The 22,256-nt window shown below is 32.9% G+C and overlaps 4 protein-coding genes across 4 annotated transcripts; 3 read left to right on the top strand and 1 right to left on the bottom strand.

The window, feature by feature from the left end:
• Window positions 1-3,495: 3,495 nt before the first annotated feature.
• Window positions 3,496-5,474, top strand: LOC111899539 (metacaspase-3). The gene is made up of 6 exons (XM_023895383.3): window positions 3,496-4,092; window positions 4,179-4,509; window positions 4,628-4,751; window positions 4,850-5,017; window positions 5,113-5,191; window positions 5,273-5,474. Exons 1-5 carry the CDS (start codon window positions 3,534-3,536, stop codon window positions 5,170-5,172), a joined length of 1,242 nt encoding a protein of 413 aa, XP_023751151.1. The 5' UTR covers window positions 3,496-3,533; the 3' UTR covers window positions 5,173-5,191; window positions 5,273-5,474.
• A 3,374-nt stretch (window positions 5,475-8,848) lies between these two features.
• LOC128125988 (uncharacterized) lies at window positions 8,849-9,376 on the top strand. The gene has a single exon (XM_052763657.1). It carries the CDS (start codon window positions 8,849-8,851, stop codon window positions 9,374-9,376), a length of 528 nt encoding a protein of 175 aa, XP_052619617.1.
• A 175-nt stretch (window positions 9,377-9,551) lies between these two features.
• Window positions 9,552-10,554, top strand: LOC128134127 (secreted RxLR effector protein 161-like). Its single transcript, XM_052771577.1, has one exon. The coding sequence runs from the start codon at window positions 9,922-9,924 to the stop codon at window positions 10,552-10,554; it is 633 nt and encodes a 210-aa protein (XP_052627537.1). The 5' UTR covers window positions 9,552-9,921.
• A 5,985-nt stretch (window positions 10,555-16,539) lies between these two features.
• Window positions 16,540-21,778, bottom strand: LOC111899538 (uncharacterized). The gene is made up of 2 exons (XM_052771576.1): window positions 20,477-21,778; window positions 16,540-17,148 (listed from the first exon to the last, which is right to left on the bottom strand). The coding sequence occupies exons 1-2, from the start codon at window positions 21,354-21,356 to the stop codon at window positions 16,796-16,798; spliced, it is 1,233 nt and encodes a 410-aa protein (XP_052627536.1). The 5' UTR covers window positions 21,357-21,778; the 3' UTR covers window positions 16,540-16,795.
• Window positions 21,779-22,256: the final 478 nt, after the last annotated feature.

Genomic DNA, 22,256 nt, shown 5'->3' with positions numbered 1-22,256 from the left:
TCTAATATAATATATAAACCTAATATTTAATACTAATATTACTTGGATTATATATATATATATATATATATATATATATATATATATATATATATATATATATGTTTTAAATATATTAATATATTTTATAAAATAAAAAGATGTTTTTAAAGATATAAATATATTTTAAAGGTATTTTTATTTTTAAAAATGTTTTTATATATTTAAGTACGTATTTATATATTTGAAAGCATATGTATACCTTGAAAAGAGAATTTATGTATTTAAAAACATATCTGTACATTAAAAAATATATTTATTTGCATTTAATAGATATAAATATGTATTCGCTCTGTATAAAAAGTATCGTATACATAAAAATATGAAAAGTACGTATTAATATGGTTTAAATTATATAAAACACATAATTATATGTATACAATACGTATTATACATACTTATATGATAAAAATATATATACAATACCCATAAATATATGGTTTATACAATAAAAACTATATTAATAGGTATTTTCATATTTCTATGCATACGATATTTATTATACAAAATAAATACGTATTTAAAAATACAAAAAAATTTAATATATATTAATATGTTTTTAAATATATAAATATGTTTTTCAAAAGTATACATATGCTTTCAAATAATATAAATACCTAGTGGTAAAACTGTTGGTTAGTGTTTTGGATGGCGGTGGTTCAACTCCCGTTGACTTCATTTCTTCCATGACGTTTTCCTTTTTAATCTAATGAGTACTCAACGTCACTTCAGGCAAAAATGTACAATCAACGCTGACGTAGGTGACTCGAAAATCTGCTAAAAGAGTATAAATGAAAAATAAACTAAACCCTCGATTTTACTGGACCTAAAAAACGCCAAAGGGTAAGTTCTTATAATTTATATTTCATTAATGAAATGTCATTCAATATTTAATAGAAATAATTAATTCGTAAATATATAAAACTAAAATATAACTAAGGGGAGAAAATCAAATATAATGTAAGGATGAAGAGTTAAAAGTACAAAACATTAAATTATATTGACCATTCAACGACATATTTTGAGTGGTCAATAAAAAAGAATAAATTATGAACTCCAATTGTAATAAATAGTAAAAAATTGTGAACTCAAATGGTAATAAGGTCAATAAACACAACTTATAATAATAAGGTATGAAATAAAAGTTACCATGCTCTTAGTACCTCTTCCCTTACATGATTTATGTGTTTTCATGTTGCAACTTTTAACAGCTTTCCAAGTTCTTATGTCTATTCCTTGGTGTGTATTATCATTTTCAGGATCTTTAGTTTTAGTTTCTTCTTTGGGATGCTCTTTATAAACAAGTATGTGTTTGCCTTCTTAAAACTTTGATTAGTGTATAGATAGTTTATGGACACTTAAAATCAACATGATAGGTTTTGGAGGAAATATTTGAAACTTGCGTTCAAAATCAAAGTGTGAAATTCTAAGAGATAATAGTAAACGAAAATTATACTCTCATGAACACCAATGACAAAAGAAATGTGGAAGGTTTTGCATAATACACATTTAATTAGAAACTCTCAAGATTGTTTTAAAAAAATAAATATGCTTGTTCATGACTGTGTGGTGAGATGCCTTTAGTGAGACATCGATGATTTGTCTCGACTTTATAACTTTAGCTCTTCACGAAAGAACATTTAGACAATAGTGAGTTGGTTATAATTTTAAAAATATCTTAAACAAAAAGGTTTAAACTTTTGTAGTAGGTTATCGATGAATGATAAAAGTGATTATGACAAAGATTGTGAAGAACACCTCAATGGAGATGGATGTTTAAGATCATAAAGAACGCCTCAATGGCAAATTAGGTAAAATGAGGCAATTTATAGAAGGTTCTTCAAATGAAAATTATGATGAAATGAATGATTAATTTTGTGATGAAATTGAAGTTTATTTTTTTAAATGACTAGATAATTATGTTTAATGTAAAACCATGCTAGTGTCTTATTGTGTGAAAGTGCATGTTATGATTTGTTGTGTGCTTGGAGTTTTTTATCTTTAGTTTTGGCTAAATATTGTCAATAACATACGCTGAATGCCCACAAGAACGGGATAAAGATGTACATGAGTATGTATTGTGGATGCTAGGTTTATGTTTAGGGTTTTATGTCTTATTCGCAATCTATATATAACGGTTGATAACTATAGTTTCAATTGGATTGTTCTATAGTTTTCAAGCTCGTGAATAAAAATACTCTTACAGTGTGGATGTACGTCATATCGACCGAACCATGATAGATACTATATTTTTATTTGTGATTTATTCTCGATTATTTATGACATATTGTTTTAACTTCATCGATAAGATAGAAGAAAAGAAATAAGAAATGAAAAAAAAAATCCTTCACGGAGAAACTCACAACACACAAAAGAAAAAGAGAACGTACATACATGCGTTTGTTCTTCAAGACCATCTAGTTGCTAATTGCTTCTAACATGAAAAGATAAGTCGGAATCTTGAAAAGTTACATAAAATAGGCTCTAGCTCATTGGTTGGCCTTACTATGTCTATCTCTGGCATATGACTTTAGGAGATTCTAATGGCCATAAATGATAAGAAGTCATTTATCCTTCTCTTTCTTCAAAATGCATCTAATTCCTACAAGAAATCAAACATTACACTATCATAAAGCCATCTTTTTTTCTTCTTAACTACATCATTAACTAGTAACTACTTATTCCCTACGGCATCTATATATAATTCATTAAATTATATAGAATTTGGATTACGTACATATCATCATTTTATTGTTTTTACAACTTTAAAATTTTCTTCTACGATATATTTAACTTTACTAAAAAGTTTAATGAAACATTTATTTTTAAAAAGTTATTTATTTGTTAACATAAGTTTTCTTTTTTTCCCACAGAATGGTAAACATCCTTCCCGGGTACACAAGTTCTGCACACCACCAAATATATAAGAAATCCGTGATCCATCGAACGCTAATGTAATGTGACATCTTATTGTAAGTGAGTTAATCAATTAAATGACAGCTACACATTCCACCTTATTCAATCATTACATTAAACTATAGATTGTAGAAGCCTTTAATTGGTTGGTACATTCTGCGATAATAACATCCACCAACAAGAATACCGAAGGTGAGAATCTTGCAAGAAACAAGTTTGTGAATACTTATGATAGTGATTTGCCATTCATAGAAGATTTAGTTGATAAGAATCAGCACTAGAAATGTAATTGTCCATTGGGCAAAACTCAAAATGCAGAAATAGGAGATGTAGAACCACTCAAAGAAAGAATCTGATCTCACACCCAAAGGGACTATGAAATGTGAATCCAGTTCTTCCTTCCCATTTAATTTGCTCACCCATGATGGAATATATTCTCATTTTGTATAATCTAAATTAAGTTTTTGGTATAAAGCATAAGGCCAGGCATATTATGTGGTTGTCACTAAATGTTTCAGCCTATAAAATGGGGCCTTCATTCGACCTTGCAAAATATGCAAATTCTGTAACAAACAAATATGGAAACTCAACAACTCTGCAAAGGGTGCTACAATTACGTGACAGTAGCACCTGGGAGACGTTGTCCCATCTGCAATACAATCGCCAAGCCCAACAAAAGAACTAGTCAACGTATGGTCCCTGGGATACTCCAGTTTATCGATGGCTATGCCAACACACGTTCAAACAGCAACTACTACAATAGCGTCCATGGACAGCTTCCACAACCACCAGCATATGGAGGTTATTACCCTCCACCGGTGTATGGTTCTGGTACCTACAGCCCACAGCCACCGCCATCAATCTACAGTGGAGGTTATAATAACCCTCCACCACAGTCTCCGGCTGTATATGGTTACGGTTATCGCCAGCCCGAACCGCAGACGTGGTCTCCTTTGATGCATAACAACTACTTCCAACAATCACCGGAGGTTCATGAGAAGAAGAAGGCGGTGCTGTGTGGCGTGACCTACAAAGGTCACCCGAAGTCACTTGCTGCCAGTATAAATAACGTCAAGAGCATGCATCAATTATTGCTGAAATTGGGTTTCCCAGATGGTTCCATCCGCATCCTCACAGGTTTCTCTCTCTCTCTCTCTCTCTCTCTCTCTCTCTCTCTCTCTCTCTCTCGATGGTCAAACTTGACTAGTTTGACTTTTCTGCAGAAGAAGAACCAGACTCCACCAGGTCACCAACAAGACGCAACATATTGATGGCAATGGAGTGGCTCACGAAAGATTGCTGTTCCGGGGATTCATTGGTGTTCTATTATGCAGGACATGGCTCTCATGTGCCTGATAACAATGGAGATGAAAAAGATGGGTATGATGAAGCTTTATGTCCTGTTGACTATAAGCAATCTGGGAAGATACTAGATGATGAGATCAATGCCGCCATTGTAGCACCGCTACCTCATGGAGTAATACTTCACAGTATCATGGACACTTGCTTTAGTGGAACTCTTCTTGACCTTCCTTTTCTTTGTGAGATTGACCGGTTAGTATTCATGGTATTAATTAATTATATATACGAAACAAGAGTCACACCTTAATACTATATAAATAGTCGCAGTATTTTAAAAAATAGGAATCCTCACATTTACCTTTTCATGAAGTGGAGGATTCTATAAGTGGGACAAACATCATCCCTCACATGCTTCTTCATATGGGGGTACTCGTGGTGGAAAAGCAATATGTATTAGCGCCTGTGACGACCATCAAAATTCAGCAGATACATCGGTCAGTATGTTTCTATAACAACGTAATTTCCATGTAATAGTAGTTATGTAGCTTCCTACTAGCTAACATTTACTCAAGGTCCTGTGCTTTACATGCAGGCTTTCACAGGTAATGCCATTGGTGCATTGACTTATAGCTTCATCCAAGCTGTGCAAAGTGCACGTACATTAACATATGGAGATTTACTTGACAATATGCGCAAAGTAGTTCGTGATGCTCAACAAAAACAAGGCCTAAATGCTCCATTTGCATCTTCTACATCACAGGTATGATGCTCACAAACATACTGATTACTTATATATGATGTAAATATGTACGTAAAGATTGTTGTTTATATACATTGCTATACTGATCATTGCAGGAGCCTCAACTATCATGTACAACAAGATTCGAGATTTACTCAGAGCCTTTTATGTTGTAGAGAATATATTTCGGTCTAGGTGAGAGGAAATGGTCTATTCCATGGTACATTGTTACTTTATATTGTTGCATATGATGATCATAAATTTTTTGGTGAACAGTCAAGTCTCTATTTACTGGCAGCTTGTAGCTGTCTCTCAGTAGCCATCTCAAGCTATGCAGTGAGGTTGATGAGAAAAAATATTATCCTGTGGAGGCTTAGTAGTGTACTCCATATGCATATTAATGGAAGTGTTTGAATTTACTTGTATGTTGGAAATACAGTTTCATGGAAGTCTTTTATATTAACGTATATTTCTGAAATTAGTTCAGTCATTTGAACAAACATGGATATTACATATGGGAAATGGCTTGGGACTAAGTAGTAGTATTAGTTTTAGCAGTTATGCTAATGAAAGCAAATTTACTTGAATGTTAAAATGATTGGCACATTTAGAACTTATATTAATTTATTAGATTGGTTAAAGATACTTAAGAAGAATCCACCAAATCATTCCAAGATTGTTGACATTGTAGTTGATCCATTAAAATCACTTAAGACTTTAAAGCTAGGTAGTTACAAGATTTGTACTAAATAGCACTCTTAAACTCTTTTCAAGATGATATTAATCACCTACATAAATATTCTCAAACACTTGAACCATATTGTGATCTTGAATTGAATCGCACCACCAAAAAAATAAATTGAAGCACGTGGATATTATAAGTTATAACAATAAGATTAGATGTGGGAATTGAAGCAAGTGGATATTATGACAATTAGATGTATTTGCTCGTGAATCTAATACTGAAACTAAAAGTTTAATTAGTTGAAGTTGGTCACAGAATTTTTGTCAAGAGAGTACTTTTATAAAACTATAAGGTATGTTTGTCCACACCCCACACCACCGGACCTCCACCTCACCACCTTACAATAGGCTGATAAGAATAATTATGAATTATTTGTTTATGCACGTTTTATTTGATGTTTGAATAAATCAAAGGTCCAGTGAGCGGTTCCTGGTCTTTGGCAGCTAGTAAAGTTAGTTCCTGTTTTTCAGCTTTGCTTTAGTATAAGTAGAGAGGCAAATGTACGCTGATTGTATTCCAGTTTTTACTTTTGTTCAGTGAATAAAGTAGAATACTTTGCCTCATATTGTTCCCTGTGTTTTCACTTGTTTTTTCTGTGTATTCTTTCACTGTGCAGCTTTTAAAGCTGTTTTTCCATATTTGTCATTCCCTGTTTTTTTTTATCAAATCTGTCCCATGTGTAGTTTCTCTTTTGCTAGGTTTTACTTCCCATTTTGGTGATAAAAGACTCTATTACCCCTGCTATATACCAACATTTGGTATCAGAGCAAAGCCTGGTAGTTGCATGCCAAAGTATCAGTCTCGTGAAGAGATGTCAGGAGGCAATGGAAATGGAGAGAAAGAAGGACAAATCACCTTTCATTATCCGATGTTGTCAAGAAGCAATTACTCTGCATGGGCCATAAAGATGAGAGTTTTCATGCAGGCCCAAGGAGTCTGGGATGCAGTGGAACCCAGGACTTCAAACACTGCTGTTGAAGTAAAGAAGGATAAGATGGCTTTGGCTGCTATCTATCAAGGGATACCAGAGGATTTGCTATTGTCCTTGGCTGAGAAGAAAGCAGCCAAAGAAGCTTGGGAGGCACTGAAGACAATGTTCATGGGGGCAGACCGAGTCAAAGCAGCGAGGATTCAAACATTGAAGGCTGAGTTTGAATCCTTAAACATGAAAGAATCAGAAGGAGTTAATGAGTTTGCTGCGAAAGTAAGCAACATCGTGAGCACCATGCGAACATTGGGGGACACAATGACTGAATCCTACGTTGTTAAGAAACTGCTAAGGGCAGTCTCGACCAAGTTCCTTCAAATTGCTTCAACACTTGAGCAATTTGGAGACCTAGAGACAATGACAACCGAAGAAGTAATCGGAAGGCTAAAGGCTCATGAGGAAAGGATGAAAGGGCATGGTGAAAGCGATGAAAGAAAACTACACTTGACTCACCAAGAGTGGACTGAGAGAAACAAGAAGAAAGGAGAAGGAAGCTCAAAGTCAACCCCAAAAGGAAACTGTGGTGGGTCATCACAGGGAAGATGAAGAGGCCGAAGCAGGGGTGGTCCTAGTGGTGGTCGAGGAATAGGTGGTTCTAACCAGCAGAAAGAAAGAAGCCATAGACAAGATAAAAGTGAAGTCCAATGTTACAACTGCCAAGAGTTCGGGCACTATGCAGCCGAGTGCAAGAACCCAAAGAAAGAAAGGAATCAAGAAAGCAATTTGATCCAGGAAGACAATGAACCAACTTTGTTGCTGCCATCCTTTGAAGCCAAAGAAGAGACAAGGAAAGTGTTATTGAATGAAGAAAAAGTCAATCCCAAGCTGAGGTTAAATGGTGATGTTGCAAGTAACTCAAACATATGGTATCTGGACACAGGAGCCAGCAACCACATGACTGGAGAGATAAGCAAATTCCAAGAGTTAGACACCACAATCCAGGGCTCTGTCAATTTCGGTAACAACTCAAAGGTCAGAATTGAAGGAAGGGGTATGATCAGTTTCCAATGCAAAAATGGTGAGCAAAGGAAACTAAGAGAGGTATACTATATACCTGAGTTGTGTAGTAATATTATAAGCCTTGGCCAACTCTCAGAAGGTGGAGATGAAATTAGAATCAAGGAGAACTTCTTGAGAATATATGACTCCAGGATGAGGCTACTCATGAAGGTTCAGAGATCACCAAACAGGCTCTACAAAATCGAGCTCACAGAGGTGACTCCAAGATGCCTTGTAGCTGAAATAAATGACCCAACCTGGTTATGGCACACTAGGTTAGGTCATGTGAACTTCATTGCCTTGAAGATGATGTCAGATAAAGGGATTATAAAAGGGGTGTCTAAAATAGTTGTACCATCCCATCCATGTGAAGGCTGCCTGGGAGGAAAACAAACAAGAAATCCATACCATTGTGTACAACTTTCAGAGCCAAGAAGAAATTAGAGCTGATTCACGGTGACTTGTGTGGCCCTGTGTCACCTCCTACACCAGCAGGCAACAAGTACTTCATGCTCCTGGTTGATGACTACAGCAGGGTGATGTGGGTATACCTGCTAAGAACAAAGGATGAAGCCTTTCATTCATTCAAAAACTTTAGAGCAAAAGTGGAAAACGAGACCGGTGAGAAGATTAAAGTTTTGAGAACAGATAGAGGAGGCGAATTCTTGTCCAACCAATTTACCAATTATTGCAGTGAAACAGGAATCGGTAGACAATACACCTCCCCATAGCAAAACGGGGTGGTGGAGAGGCGTAATCGCACGGTGGTTGAAACGATAAGAAGTAATCTAATAACCATGAAGCTTCCACACACGCTATGGGGAGATGCTGTGAGTCACGCCATTTACGTATTAAATAGAATAAGTACGAAGGCCTTGAATGACTCCACACCCTACGAGATGTGGACTGGTCGCAAACCTCATGTGGGCCACTTGAGGGTGTTCGGTTGCCTTGCACACGTGATGATCCCCAAGAATCAATTGAAGAAATTGGACGAGAGAAGTAAGCGAGTAGTACATCTGGGGAATGAAAAGGGAACGAAGGCTTACAGGCTTTTTGATCTTGTCACTGGAAAATTCACGTTAGTAGAAACGTTGTGTTCCAAGAAGATAAGGCATGGATGTGGGAGAAGGGATCGAAAGTCAATGATAGACCTAGATTGAGCTTCACCGTTGAGGGATTTGACTTCAACGATGTAGGTATCGATGACTTTGAAGGCGCTGCTAATGAAGATGGAGATATCCATGGGTCGACTCCAACAACACCCGATACTCACTTATCTCCAGTCAACGTGGACTGGACCAATAGCGAAACCCAGCCCAATTACCATTCAGATTCTCAAACAGGCCCACAAAGAAATCAGTCAAACAACCCGATTCCTTTAAGCCCTCCGATAACACCAAACTCGTCCAATTCACCCAGCAGCGCTTCGAGTTCGACTGGAGGAGGTGCCCCAAAAAGGTACCGATTGCTAACCGATCTTTATGAGAACACCGAAGAAATCCAATTGCCACCAGAAGAATTGATGTTATTATCCAGCGATGATGAACCAGCGAGCTATAGCGAAGCATGTCGAAAGAAAGAATGGATACAGGCTATGAACGATGAAATAGCCTCAATTGAAAAAAAAACAACACCTGGAGCCTAGTAGATTTGCCAAAAGGAAGGAAGCCGATTGGGCTAAAGTGGGTCTTTAAGGTGAAGTGTGACCCAACAGGAAGGATTGTGAAGCACAAAGCAAGAATCGTGGCAAAGGGCTATGTTCAAAAACAGGGCGTCGATTATGAGGAGGTCTTTGCGCCAGTGGCGAGAATTTAAACAGTCCGGGTCATTTTATCTCTTGTAGGCTCGAATGGTTGGCAAGTGCACCACCTGGATGTGAAATCTGCATTCTTGAACGGGCACCTAACTGAAGAAGTCTATGTCACACAACCTCAAGGATTCGAGAAGAAGGATGAATCTGGCAAAGTGTACAAACTCTCTAAAGATCTGTATGGCTTGAAACAAGCTCCCAGAGCTTGGAATTCGTGCTTAGACAAGTACTTAAAAAGTTTGGGTTTTAAAAAGTGTGGTCAAGAATATTCTGTGTACACAAGGTCAAAGAATGGGAATAAGTTAATCATTGGAGTATATGTAGATGATCTACTTGTGACAGGAAGCAACCCAGAAGATGTGAAGGATTTTAAGAAAGAAATGAAGATCAGGCTTGAGATGAGTGATCTCGGCCTGTTAACATATTATCTTGGAATTGAGGTGAATCAACAAGGTAATGGAATCACTCTGAAGCAAGAAGCTTATGCCAAGAATATCTTGGTCAAAACCCGGATGTTAGACTGCAATCCCACCAAGAGCCCGATGGAACATAAACTCTCTTTGACCAAAGATGGTGATGAAGAGCTGGTGAACCCAACAGAATACAGGAGCATTGTTGGCTGCCTAAGGCACCTTACTCACACTAGACCCGATATTACTTTTGCAGTTGGTGTTGTTAGTCGATTTATGGAAAAACCCTCTATAAAACATCTCCAAGCTGTAAAGGGAATCCTCAGATATGTGAAAGGGACTTTGAACTATGGTCTAGTCTATTCTAAAGGAGGTGAAAAGGTCACTATCTCAGGATTTACAGATAGTGATTTGGTCAAGGATATTAATGATAGGAGAAGCACAGGGGGAATGGCCTTTCATGTGAATGGAAACTTGGTCACATGGGCATCTCAAAAGCAAAGGGTCGTGGCTCTCTCATCTTGTGAGGCAGAATTCATTGTTGCCACCATGGCAGCTTGTCAGGGCATATGGCTAAGGAGACTTCTCACAGAAATCACATGACAAAAAGTGCCACCTGTGACATTGTTTGTAGACAACCAATCAGCACTTGACCTGATGAAAAACCCTGTATTTCATGGTAGGAGCAAACATATTGACATCCGGTATCATTTTATCAGAGAGTGTGTTGAAAATGGAGAAATTATTGTTACTCATGTGTGTGGGAAGAGCCAGAAAGCAGACATTCTCACAAAGTCCCTAGCAAGAGTGAAGCATGAAGAGATGAGGGACTTAATTGGAGTGAAGAAGGTTCAGAATTAAGGGGGAAAATGATAAGAATAATTCTGAATTATTGGTTTATGCATGTTTTATTTGATGTTTGAATAAATCAAAGGTCCAGTGAGCGGTTCCTGGTCTTTGGCAGCTAGTAAAGTTAGTTCCTGTTTTTCAGCTTTGCTTTAGTATAAGTAGAGAGGCAAATGTACGCTGATTGTATTCCAGTTTTTACTTTTGTTCAGTGAATAAAGTAGAATACTTTGCCTCATATTGTTCCCTGTGTTTTCACTTGTTTTTTCTGTGTATTCTTTCACTGTGCAGCTTTTAAAGCTGTTTTTCCATATTTGTCATTCCCTGTTTTTTTTTATCAAATCTGTCCCATGTGTAGTTTCTCTTTTGCTAGGTTTTACTTCCCATTTTGGTGATAAAAGACTCTATTACCCCTGCTATATACCAACATAGGCTTGCACAAAAAAAACGGTTTACGATCCGAACCGGTGGCCGAACCGAAAACCGGTTCACCCCGGAACCGATCCGATATCGAACCGAACCGCCGGTTTGTAGTAATTAGGACTTCTAGCCATTCGAACCGGTTTATGCGGAACCGTCTAGAAAACCGGTTTTGAACTGATTTTGAACCGGTCTTACAAATTAACCATGCATATATTAGCCATGATATCCTAAGAAACAAAGCAAACATTGTAAAAAAGAAGCAATTTCATCCGATTTTTTTTGAAATGACCGGTTTTGAACCGGTTTGTACTGAACCGAACTGGTTTGTATAGGTTCGAATTATTTTGGTGGTGAACCGGTTTGAAACCGAACCGGTTTAGGAGTGAACCGGTTTTGATTTTGTTGACCAGAACCGAACCGGTTTTTTGAACCGGTCCGGTTAAAAAAAACCGGTTTGTGCATACCTACCTTACAACATTAAACACAGGCCCGACCCAATAGGGTGGGCAACGTGGACAAAGCCCCGTGCCTCATTACGATTTGGGGCCAAAATTAATTCTGTTTGATATTATATATATATATATATATATATATATATATATATATATATATATATATATATATATATATATATATATATATATATATATAGGGTTAGGATTAAATGTGAATGATATATATTGTGTGAGTGTATGACAAGTTTTGGACCACTTGATTAGATTTATATATGGGTAAGATTAGATACTATACAATAGTTACAATAGACCACATTACATACAAACATTTCTTTTAATAAAAGAAAATTAGAAATAGTAATTATAAATGCATAATTGATATTTTGATTAATTCTTGATAAGGAAGTTGAGAGAATTATGGGAAACACATTTATTTTTATTCAAAATCAATAATCATTTATCAAAATGAACTCTAATTCTCTACATATCTAAAAAATCAGAGTCTACGAATCATATTGAAGATTCTCCCAATAAATAAAGATTTTATTCTTAAAGAATACAACATCATATAAGATATTTTTTGAGAACTAAACGTTATTAAATATTATTACTGCATATATTCTCAACAATAACAGTTTGCATCAAAAATAAACATTCTTAAAGAATACACGTATATATAATATACAATGTTATATCACAAAGAAAAAATGTATTTCACTATAATCAAGAATATATACCATTTCTATAACATAAAACAATAATGTATACAACATTTTGAATAATATATAATACCATCTATACTATATTGTGTAGGAATATGTTTGTAATATATACTATATTCTTTGTATAATATACAATATTCTTGAAGATTAAAAAAAATATAATATATACTACATTCTTTAAGAATATAACTGTCAAAAAGGCAAAATCCTGCATTCTTCTTCATTATTCATCAGTTCTGATCATCTTTAAACAACATTCTTCTTCACTATTCATCAGCTTTGATCATCTGTAAAAAACCAAAACTTCCTACATTCTTGTTTCTCGTGAACTACATCATACAACCCTATTAAAATATTACTTTCATCGTCTTGAATAGAATAATACACTGCAATAAATATATAAAAGTCAGATTACTAAATGAAATAGAATAACATATAATATTCTATAAGAATAATTTGTTAAAAGCTGACAACTAACAAAAAATAAACTTTTCTTGACAAAAACCAGATAAACACATAATACATTGGATTTTCATATTCTTTGAGAATACAAGCATAATTAAGTAAAGTGACTAATTTCTTATGGAATGGGTATATATACAAAGTCGGTTAAACTACATAAAAAAGATAGACATATATTATTCTCTAAGAATATGTAGCTTGAACTGTAAATTTCTTAAATAAAAGTACTAAATTTTCTATTCTTATATCATAATTCTTAAAGACAAACAGTTGTGGCTAATCATTATAGTTTTTTTTATTACTGTGAGAATGGTTAAGAATGAAATGATGTGTTTGAATTTTATAAAATTAAAACTTTTATATAACATGAACATTGTTAATAATCATTTTTTCAACTTTGAATATTCATACTTGATCATCAAAATGGTTAAGAACTAACTTTCTTCGGCTATTCTAATGCTTACAAAATCAATTGTTACTTGAAATAGCCAATTCTCATTGACCAGACCTAAGATTAAATGTCAAAATATTCGAAATCGTGAATTCTCCGTATTACACTTATTTATCACAAACTATAAGAATGCTTTAGGAATAACAATCAATTCAAAAAAAACATAAAAACAAACAAAAGAACTATCATATTGTTTTCAACTTGGTTAGTCCTCTATATAGATATTCTTAAAGAACAACTGTTAATTCAAAATTTTCTGAAAAAACACACATTAATTGTCAAAGTTAATTGATTACCTAGATTTCACTATCATCAAATTGAACTGCTTTTCGTCTCTGTTATCACCAATTGGCAACTCAATTTCATCATTTGAAGTTATTGATTCCCTAAAAATACGATATCATCGTTTGAAGTTACAAAGACCTTGTGTGCAGGATGGATACAAACTGAGGAGTTTCTGAAATTGTTACAAAAAAATGATGATAAGAAATGCAAAAGTTAGATTGATAAAAAGAGGACTCACCAGAATCGAAGCAACCGTGAATGGTATAAAGAGGGCTTATGCAGCGACAAGGTTTGGTTTGGATTCTCCATCTTGAAATCGAGTTGTAGATATGGATTCTCTATCTTGAAATCAAGTTGTAGGTCTTGATATCGAGATCAATACTTGTCACACAGGTCGAGAAACAAACCAGTGGAAGGTCACCGTTGTGCGGCGGCGTTGATTCCAGCGAAGAGGATGAGACCGACCTCATTACTGGCCGGTGTTAGGTGAGAGCGACAATCGTATATGACCGTGGTATGGAGATGGGCGACGAGAATGGCTTGGCTGGCGTGTAGTCTATTGGATTCTGGAGACCTTAATTATCAACAATCAATAATCACTTACCATAATCGTAGTAAATTAATATCGAATAATAATTAATTTAATTAATAAAATTACAAAATTACCATTTTTAAATGATTGGTTTAGATTTAGCCATACATTCACACAATAAAAAAGGTTTATATATGAACATAACTCTCTCTCTCTCTCTCTCTCTCTCTCTCTCTATATATATATATATATATATATATATATATATATATATATATATATATATATATATATATATATATATATATATATATATATATATATATATAAGTTTTGTTAAAATAAATCCAAAACATGTAAGTTGGTTAGATTTATTGTATGTAGCAGTTTTTCATTATTGATAGATACATGTTCCTTTTTTAACGTGGTTATTAGCATTTGTTTTCTTGTGCCCTTTTTCCTTTTATTACCTTTTGATTATAAGTAAACGAGTGCTTTCTTGTGCTCTTTTTTCTTTTATTACTTTTTGAGTATAAGTAAACGAGTATTGGTAACATATATTTGAATCATAAGCCATTTTATTGAATTTGAATTCAAATTACAAAAATGGCTCCTTTATTCTTTTTTATTATTCACAAATCATCCAAATTATAAAACAAATCATCTAAATGATAAAATTCTATTGACTTTTTTGGTTTTTTGACACACCATCCAAACATTTGTTGGAGGTATTAGGGTTTACGTTAAATATTTGGATACCATATTAGTTCGAAAAATATTCACACGATCCAAGTGGTATCCAGATCTCCAATGTAAACTCTAATACCTCCAACAATCGAACTGATATTTCTATCCTATGTATGAGTTGTCAGAAATTTAGCTTAAGATAATCAAAGATGACACTTACGATTCTAGGCACAGAAATCGTAAGCATAATTGCTAGAAGGATTATGTGATTGTTTGAAGAAAAAGAGAACTAATAATTTTCGTATATCTCTTCTCAAAGAGAAAAATCGTTTATATATTAAACGAGATTAGGGTTTCTCTTACGGTTGGCGGTCATGAGTTGCTTTGGAAGCAAGACAGGAAATCCGAAATTTAATGAGGATTTAGGGTTTTCAAAACTAACAAATTTCGTTAGTTTTACCAAAATCACCCTCAAGAATTTGAATTTCCCACCCAGCCAGGGGCACTGCCCCTAGACCCCGCCAAAAGGGCGTTGCCCTCGAACCCCCCGATTTGTTGTCAAATCGGCTTCTAATATGATCTTATACATGTGTGCACTCCACATAAACTCGTACATATATTAGAGTACAAACTATGAAGCCTCATAGCTTACATGTTGGTTCCAATTACAAAAAATGACATGGTCCAGATAGGCTGTAGGCCAACATACCTTGTTAGCGGTCCGGATAGGCTGTAGGCTCTATGAGGCGGTCCAGTCATGCCAAAGGCTCGGGAGCGGTCTAGATAGGCTGTAGGCCCTGCAAGGCGGTCCAGTCAAGCTGAAGGCTCCTTATGCATGTTGTTTTGTATTTGTTGTTATGATATGACTATGGTTATATGAGGTTGGTATTTTGGGGAACTCACTAAACTTTCGGGCTTACAGTTTCAGTTTATTGTTTCAGGTACATTAGGGGATCACGGCAAGGCGAATGAGTGATCGTACAACTCCTCATGTTTTATTTATGTTTTTGGGAAAACTCTGATATTAGACTATTTTGAAAACAAATTTGTAATAACTACTGGTTTTAAATGTTTTGAGAAAGTTTTAAATTGACTTGAATTTTATGGGTGTTACATGTCTTTTATTATTATTATTTTCTTAATATGAAGCGAAATTAGAATACTAATATGTATAAGAAATGAAATTACAATGCTATTTTATGTTTTTAAATTAACAGAAATTTTCAATAAATAGAAGTGCAATGCTATTAACAAAAATTGAAGTAAAATGTTATTAATTAAATTACGGTTATTTATGATTAAGACTACATTTTTATAATGGTCGTGTTATTTAAATTTATCATCTGTATAGTACACAAGTTATAACCTAGTGTTGATTTAAATTAAGGATTCTTCCATTTACCTTTTTCCTCTCTAAACTTTCTACTTTTGGAATAAAAGGTTTGAGAAAATAATTACCCAAAAGTTTTTGTTATGTTTAGTTACCACTTCCCGCATCTCCAAAAAGAAAAATTAGCAAAAACCAAAAATTATAGTTTCTTTACATTTAAAAATGTAACTAGAGAATACAATGTAGAGGCCAAAGATGGTCTACAACCAATAAAGTAAGACCTCTTTCTCACTCAAATTAAAACCATATATAGTATATTTTTATATAACTCATTGTCATCAACAATGTGGTCAGTTAATATTTTATTTCTGTTACAAATTTCATAGGCAAGAACAGAAAGAGAACCGCAACAGAAAACATCTGGCTTGTTACATCAATATAATTCTACATAAACATATACAATCTGCCATAGTTATATACAGACCAAAATCCATATCTTACAAGAAAAAGATGAGAGTAGAATGTATATATACATGCACATATTCTTTGATGAATAGTTTTTGCATCATTATGCATCTTGGTTTTTGATAACCATGGGCTTTTAATAAAATAAAAAATTAATGGTTTATAGCACCAAATTCAGTGAACATGTCATTTTTCTTGTTTGCCTTGAAGGATGAAGAGGTTGCGGGAAGCAGTGCACCAACGATCATAGTATTGGTAGAGGTTAGGCCAATCGGAAGATGGACAATGAGCGTAATGGTGGAGCCATAAAGACAAGACTTTTTCTTGTTCTTCTTCATGTTTTAAGGACTCAATTAGCTTTCCTAACATGTTTTCAAGCTCGGCTTTTTCATTGAAAGTTAATACAGGTGCTTCTACACCAATTGTCGCTCGACACAAAAATGGTAGCCATGACATTAATAACTTGGTTTTAACTTTCCTTAGTTCCTCCATGTCATCATATTGACCACCCATAGATACTGCCTCCTTAAACAAGTACACTGCAGAGTATGAACATTATATTAACAACATATCATATATTTTACTTCAATCACGTATACGGACTATGTAACTAACATAATAATAATCATTTATGGGCTATTTGGTATGTCTGTTAATTATTCATTATTCGGGGCATTTGGTAACATCAAAATTAACCTGTCGATTAATCGGCATAGAATAATCAGTGTTGTAAAAATTAGTTTAGACGGTCGATTAATCGGCATCCAACAGCTTACGATTAGTGATAGTCGGTCATATTAATCCGATCACGATGATTATTTAAAATATCAGCAATTGTTTGTAAAATAATGTAATATTGTTTATAAGAATATGTTACTTTAATCAATTTAAAAAATGCTCATTTGAATTTTTTTTAAAATTATTGTAGAAAATAGTATTTTATTTTTTTAGTTTATTTGACAGGTTGGTTTAGGTTTTACATTTAAAGCATTTATAAGCCTTTTTAACAGCTTTAAAAAATATTTTTTGAATACTTTTTATATTTATTTGATATTTTGATTTAGATTTTAGATTTAACATTTTATTCAAATAAATAAATTAAGAATATTATATTGATAATTTAAAATTTCTACCATTTATGTAACCATGTTTTACATTTTATAACGTATTTAAATTAGAAAAATTAAAAATATATTATGTTGAAAGTACTAAGTTAAGATCTAAAAACATTTAAATTAGCAAAATAAAAATATATTATGTTGAAAGTACTAAGTTAAGATCTAAAAGTATAATTATTTTTAATCATATCATTTAATGTCCTTACATGCAATTTACATGTGAATAAAATTAAATATAATTTTCAATTTAGTGTTACTTTTATCTTTATGCTTAATTAAATTGAAAATTATTTATTTGATATTTTTTTATTTGGACGTTGATGATTGTATATATACAACATTAACTATTGTTTGTAAGACAACATAATAAAATTTATAATTATATGTTATTTTAAACTATTTATTATTGTTAATTTTGGAAAATTTTCAATTATTATAAAAATAGTTTTTGGATATTTTTAGTTAATTTGACATTTTGATTTAAGTTTTACATTAAAACATTAAAATCTTTTTAATTATTTTAAAAAATATTCTTTAAGTTTACTTAATATTTTGATTTAGGAGTTGTATATTTAACATTATATTTATATAAAAAAATAAATATATGCTATTGATGATTCAAAAACTCTACAATTTAACCTGATAATATTTTATAATAATGAGAAATTAAATATCTTTCTAATCATTGTTTCATATCTATCTTCTTATCCATATATAATATTAAATGGTGACAAATAAATTAAAATATTATTAATTTAATTAAATATAACACATGTCAATATTTAAGATGGATAGCAGGTTGAATATAACAAAAAAAAGTAAGAGGAAATTTAATTTCACTATAATAATGAGACATATTATGATGATCCGTTGTAAACATCTTAATTTGATATAAAATTATGATTATAAGGGTTATACAAAATTTAAGAATAGTATTATTCATGATATTTTTAATACAAAATTACAAAAATTGTCTACGTGGTTTGCCAAAAGCCAATCATTGCTAAAAAAAATTTTTATGCAAATAGTCTTTGTGGTTTGCAAAACTTGCAGAGATGACTTTTTTTATAAACTCTGTTAGTATTCAGCCGTTGGAGACTGAATTCATAAGGATATTTTCATCTTTTTAAGTATAAAGGGACTGAATTCGTGAACGAGGACCGTTATTCTAATTTGTCTTAAAGGATTTGAACTCGTCCACCCCCTCTCCCTTAATCAGTCAAAGCCTTAGCCAACCATGCTAGGGCTACATTTACTTTATATTTTCCAAAACTAATTAATATTATCTACAAATCGTAAATAAATTAATAATAAAATTAAAAAAAAAAACATATTTTTTACAAAAAAAAGTTAATAAAACAAAATATATTTTTAGCGTATCGTAAAAAAATTACAAACAATTTATATGTTTCTTTTACGTATTTGTTTTACGTAAAATATACGTTTTATCTATTTTTAAAAGATACGTTTTTTTTGTATAATATGTTATTATATTGTTATGATCCTAAAACATATTTTTATGTTTTCATATAAAAATAATTTTTTTTTCTTTCACATAGAAATAAAAAATTCGTATTTATTTTATGTAAAATATGTTTTTTATATATTTTAAAAAAATATTTTCGTATAAAATGTTATTACATTGTTATAATCCGAAAATATACTTTTAAATACATAAAAAAGCGTAATAACATATTATACAAAAACGTAATCCTAAAAAAACATTCAAAAAAGGTTTTTTTGTATATATTAATTTTATGTGAAGTATGTTTTTATGTATTTAAAAAATACATTTTCATATAATATGTTATTACGTTGTTATAATCTTAAAATATATTTTTATATCATCTTAATGTCTTTAGTTAATTTAAAGCGAATATGCAAGTATTTTTTACATAAAAACGTTAAGGTAATAACATATTATACGAAAACGTATTTTTACCTTATGTTAACGTCTTTAGTTTGTTTTACATAAAAAATATATGTTGTTTTGCTTTGATCCTAAAACATATTTTTACGTTATGTTTTAGGATCATAACAATGTAATAACAAACTATACAAACATGTATTTTTTTTATATGTTTAAAAAAAATACTTTTTCGCATAATATGTTATTACACGTTTTTTAGGTATTTAAAAGTATATTTTCGGATTATAACAATGTAATAACATATTAAACAAAAGCGTATTATTAAAATATACAAAAAACATATTTTATATAAAATAAATACGTAAAAAGAATTTCTAAGTGAAAGCAACAAAAAAAAAAACTTATTTTTTTATGAAAACATAGAAATCATTTTTATGATCATAGTAATTTCATAACATATTATACAAAAACGTATTTTTTTAAATACATAAAAACGTATATTTTACGTAAAACAAATACTTAAAGAAAAACATATAAATTGTTTGTAGTTTTCTACAATATACTAAGAATATATTTTGTTCTATTAAAAAAAGCTTTTTTGTAAAAATATGTTTTTTTAATTTTTTATTATTAATTTTATTTACGATTTATAGATAATATTAATTAGTGATCGAAAATATAAAAGATATATGATTCTAACTTAATTGGCTAAGGCTTTGGTTGATTAAGGTCTCAAGCTAGAACTCATTATCTATCATTTATTAAAAAACCAAAAGAACATTTTGTAATTTTATCTTTTTAAGGAGAATGAATATGTGGTTATGATACGAGTTCATGTGGGTAATGGAGCTAAAAGTCAAAGACGATAGAATCCCATACCTGAAAGTTTGACCAACGAGCCTTGTAGCCGCTGGGGAGCCGAGAGAGCCACACAAGCCAACTTAGAAGCCGAAGCCCATTGCTGCACAGCTTCATCAGCGCTTCCACACGCCACTAGTTTCTCCGCCAGCCAAAGCAACTCAGCTGACAACTTCTCAGCCGAAACCCGCAACCGCGTTTTCGGTTTCGTGAACTGAGTCCAAGCAAAATCGCCGTAATGGCCAACCGTTTTGATCACCCGGTTCAACCCAAAGTAGCCACCGCCCTTTCTCGTTACATCTCCACCGGTGGTGGTATTTTTCTCAATATCATACTTCGCCGCCGCCACCGCTGCCGATTGCAGTTGTTGAAGTGCCCGTGAAAACGCGGCGGAGAGAACCTTGGCGTTCACTTTCCGTAACGGCTCGTAGCCCTCCTCTAGATTTTCATCCATCAATTTCTCGGCGTACGACCGGACGATCTCGTACTTCCTCGAACTGACGGGTATTTCGTTGAGTATAGCGAGCAACTGCGTCAGTGCTCGCGCTATGCACGTTTCATCCACCAAGCTACCATCGGCGCCGGCGAGGTCATTACAGTTCCCGGACCCCTTTAAAAATGGAACCCATGGATAAGTACTAGAATCGGAGTCGAATTCGGAATCGGAGTTGTGATTATGATTGTGATTTTGACTGTGTTGAAGAGAAGAAGAGATGAAAGAGGGGATGACTTTGAGGAAGAACAGGAAGGCAGTGATTAGAGTATAACGGATGATATGGAATAGTTTGAATTTATGGGATAAGTTTATCAGGGTTTTATCGCTGTAGATGAATAAGGGTAACAAGATGTTACGAAGAAGCAATGGAGCTAGAGGTGTTGGTGCTGTTTGAGCTTCTACCATTTTCTTTTGCAGGAATTGATCTGTAAATGGCGAATTGATAGGGGGAGGAGCGGAGAAGGGGATGAAGATTTAGTGGATAAGGAGACGAGAGGAAATGAGAAGATTAGAAGGCGCCAACAGATCGAAATGGAGAGGCGTGTGAAGATAATAATTATGTTACGTGAAAAACGTTCCTAGGGTTCTAGCAGGAAGAGGACAATCAGATGGAATTCTATGATTGGAATATTTGAGATTTTTACCAAAATCCAATTATAAAATAGGGTGTTTATATGGAAAAATGAAATCTTCTTCTTCAAATGACCATTTAAATCGAAATCGAAGACCTGTGGAAATCCATTTAAATCGAAATCGAAAGACCTGTGGAAATCAGATCATTCACTTTTTGCGTGGTATCTTCCATATAAATGGACTCACCTCCAACAAAAGTTTTCAAGTTACTTTTAAAGAAAAGAAACATATATCCGGTGAATCACATTAGTTTTGCATATTTTTGTATACGAATTAAACTCATAATGAAAAAAATGTTTAACTGAAATACAATACACAAGTTTGAAATATGATGAACAATGTTGAATGTTTTTTATTTCAAAGTGTGGATTCCATTTTTTTGTCTTTTCGTTAGATTCTTTTCTAGACTTTTCGACATGTATGTAGTTTAAACATTCTAGATAACCAAGAAAAACATGTCCATAATAAGAACTTTATTATGGAATACGAAGAGCAATCTTATATTGACTGTTAATATTTTCGTATTGTATGGGTGTTTTTTTTATTTTGGTCAGTCTAGTGTTCTATTATTTTTTTTACAAGTGTGAGTGATTTTCATACAAATAAATTTGTCGAATCTGTCCCAAACCCGAAGCAATATTCTGAATCAGTTCAAATTTGTGTAAGTGTCGT

The sequence above is a fragment of the Lactuca sativa genome, chromosome 5 (genome assembly GCF_002870075.4).
Source record: "Lactuca sativa cultivar Salinas chromosome 5, Lsat_Salinas_v11, whole genome shotgun sequence".
Taxonomy (NCBI): domain Eukaryota; kingdom Viridiplantae; phylum Streptophyta; class Magnoliopsida; order Asterales; family Asteraceae; genus Lactuca; species Lactuca sativa.
This window is presented reverse-complemented; position numbering and strand designations above follow the sequence as displayed.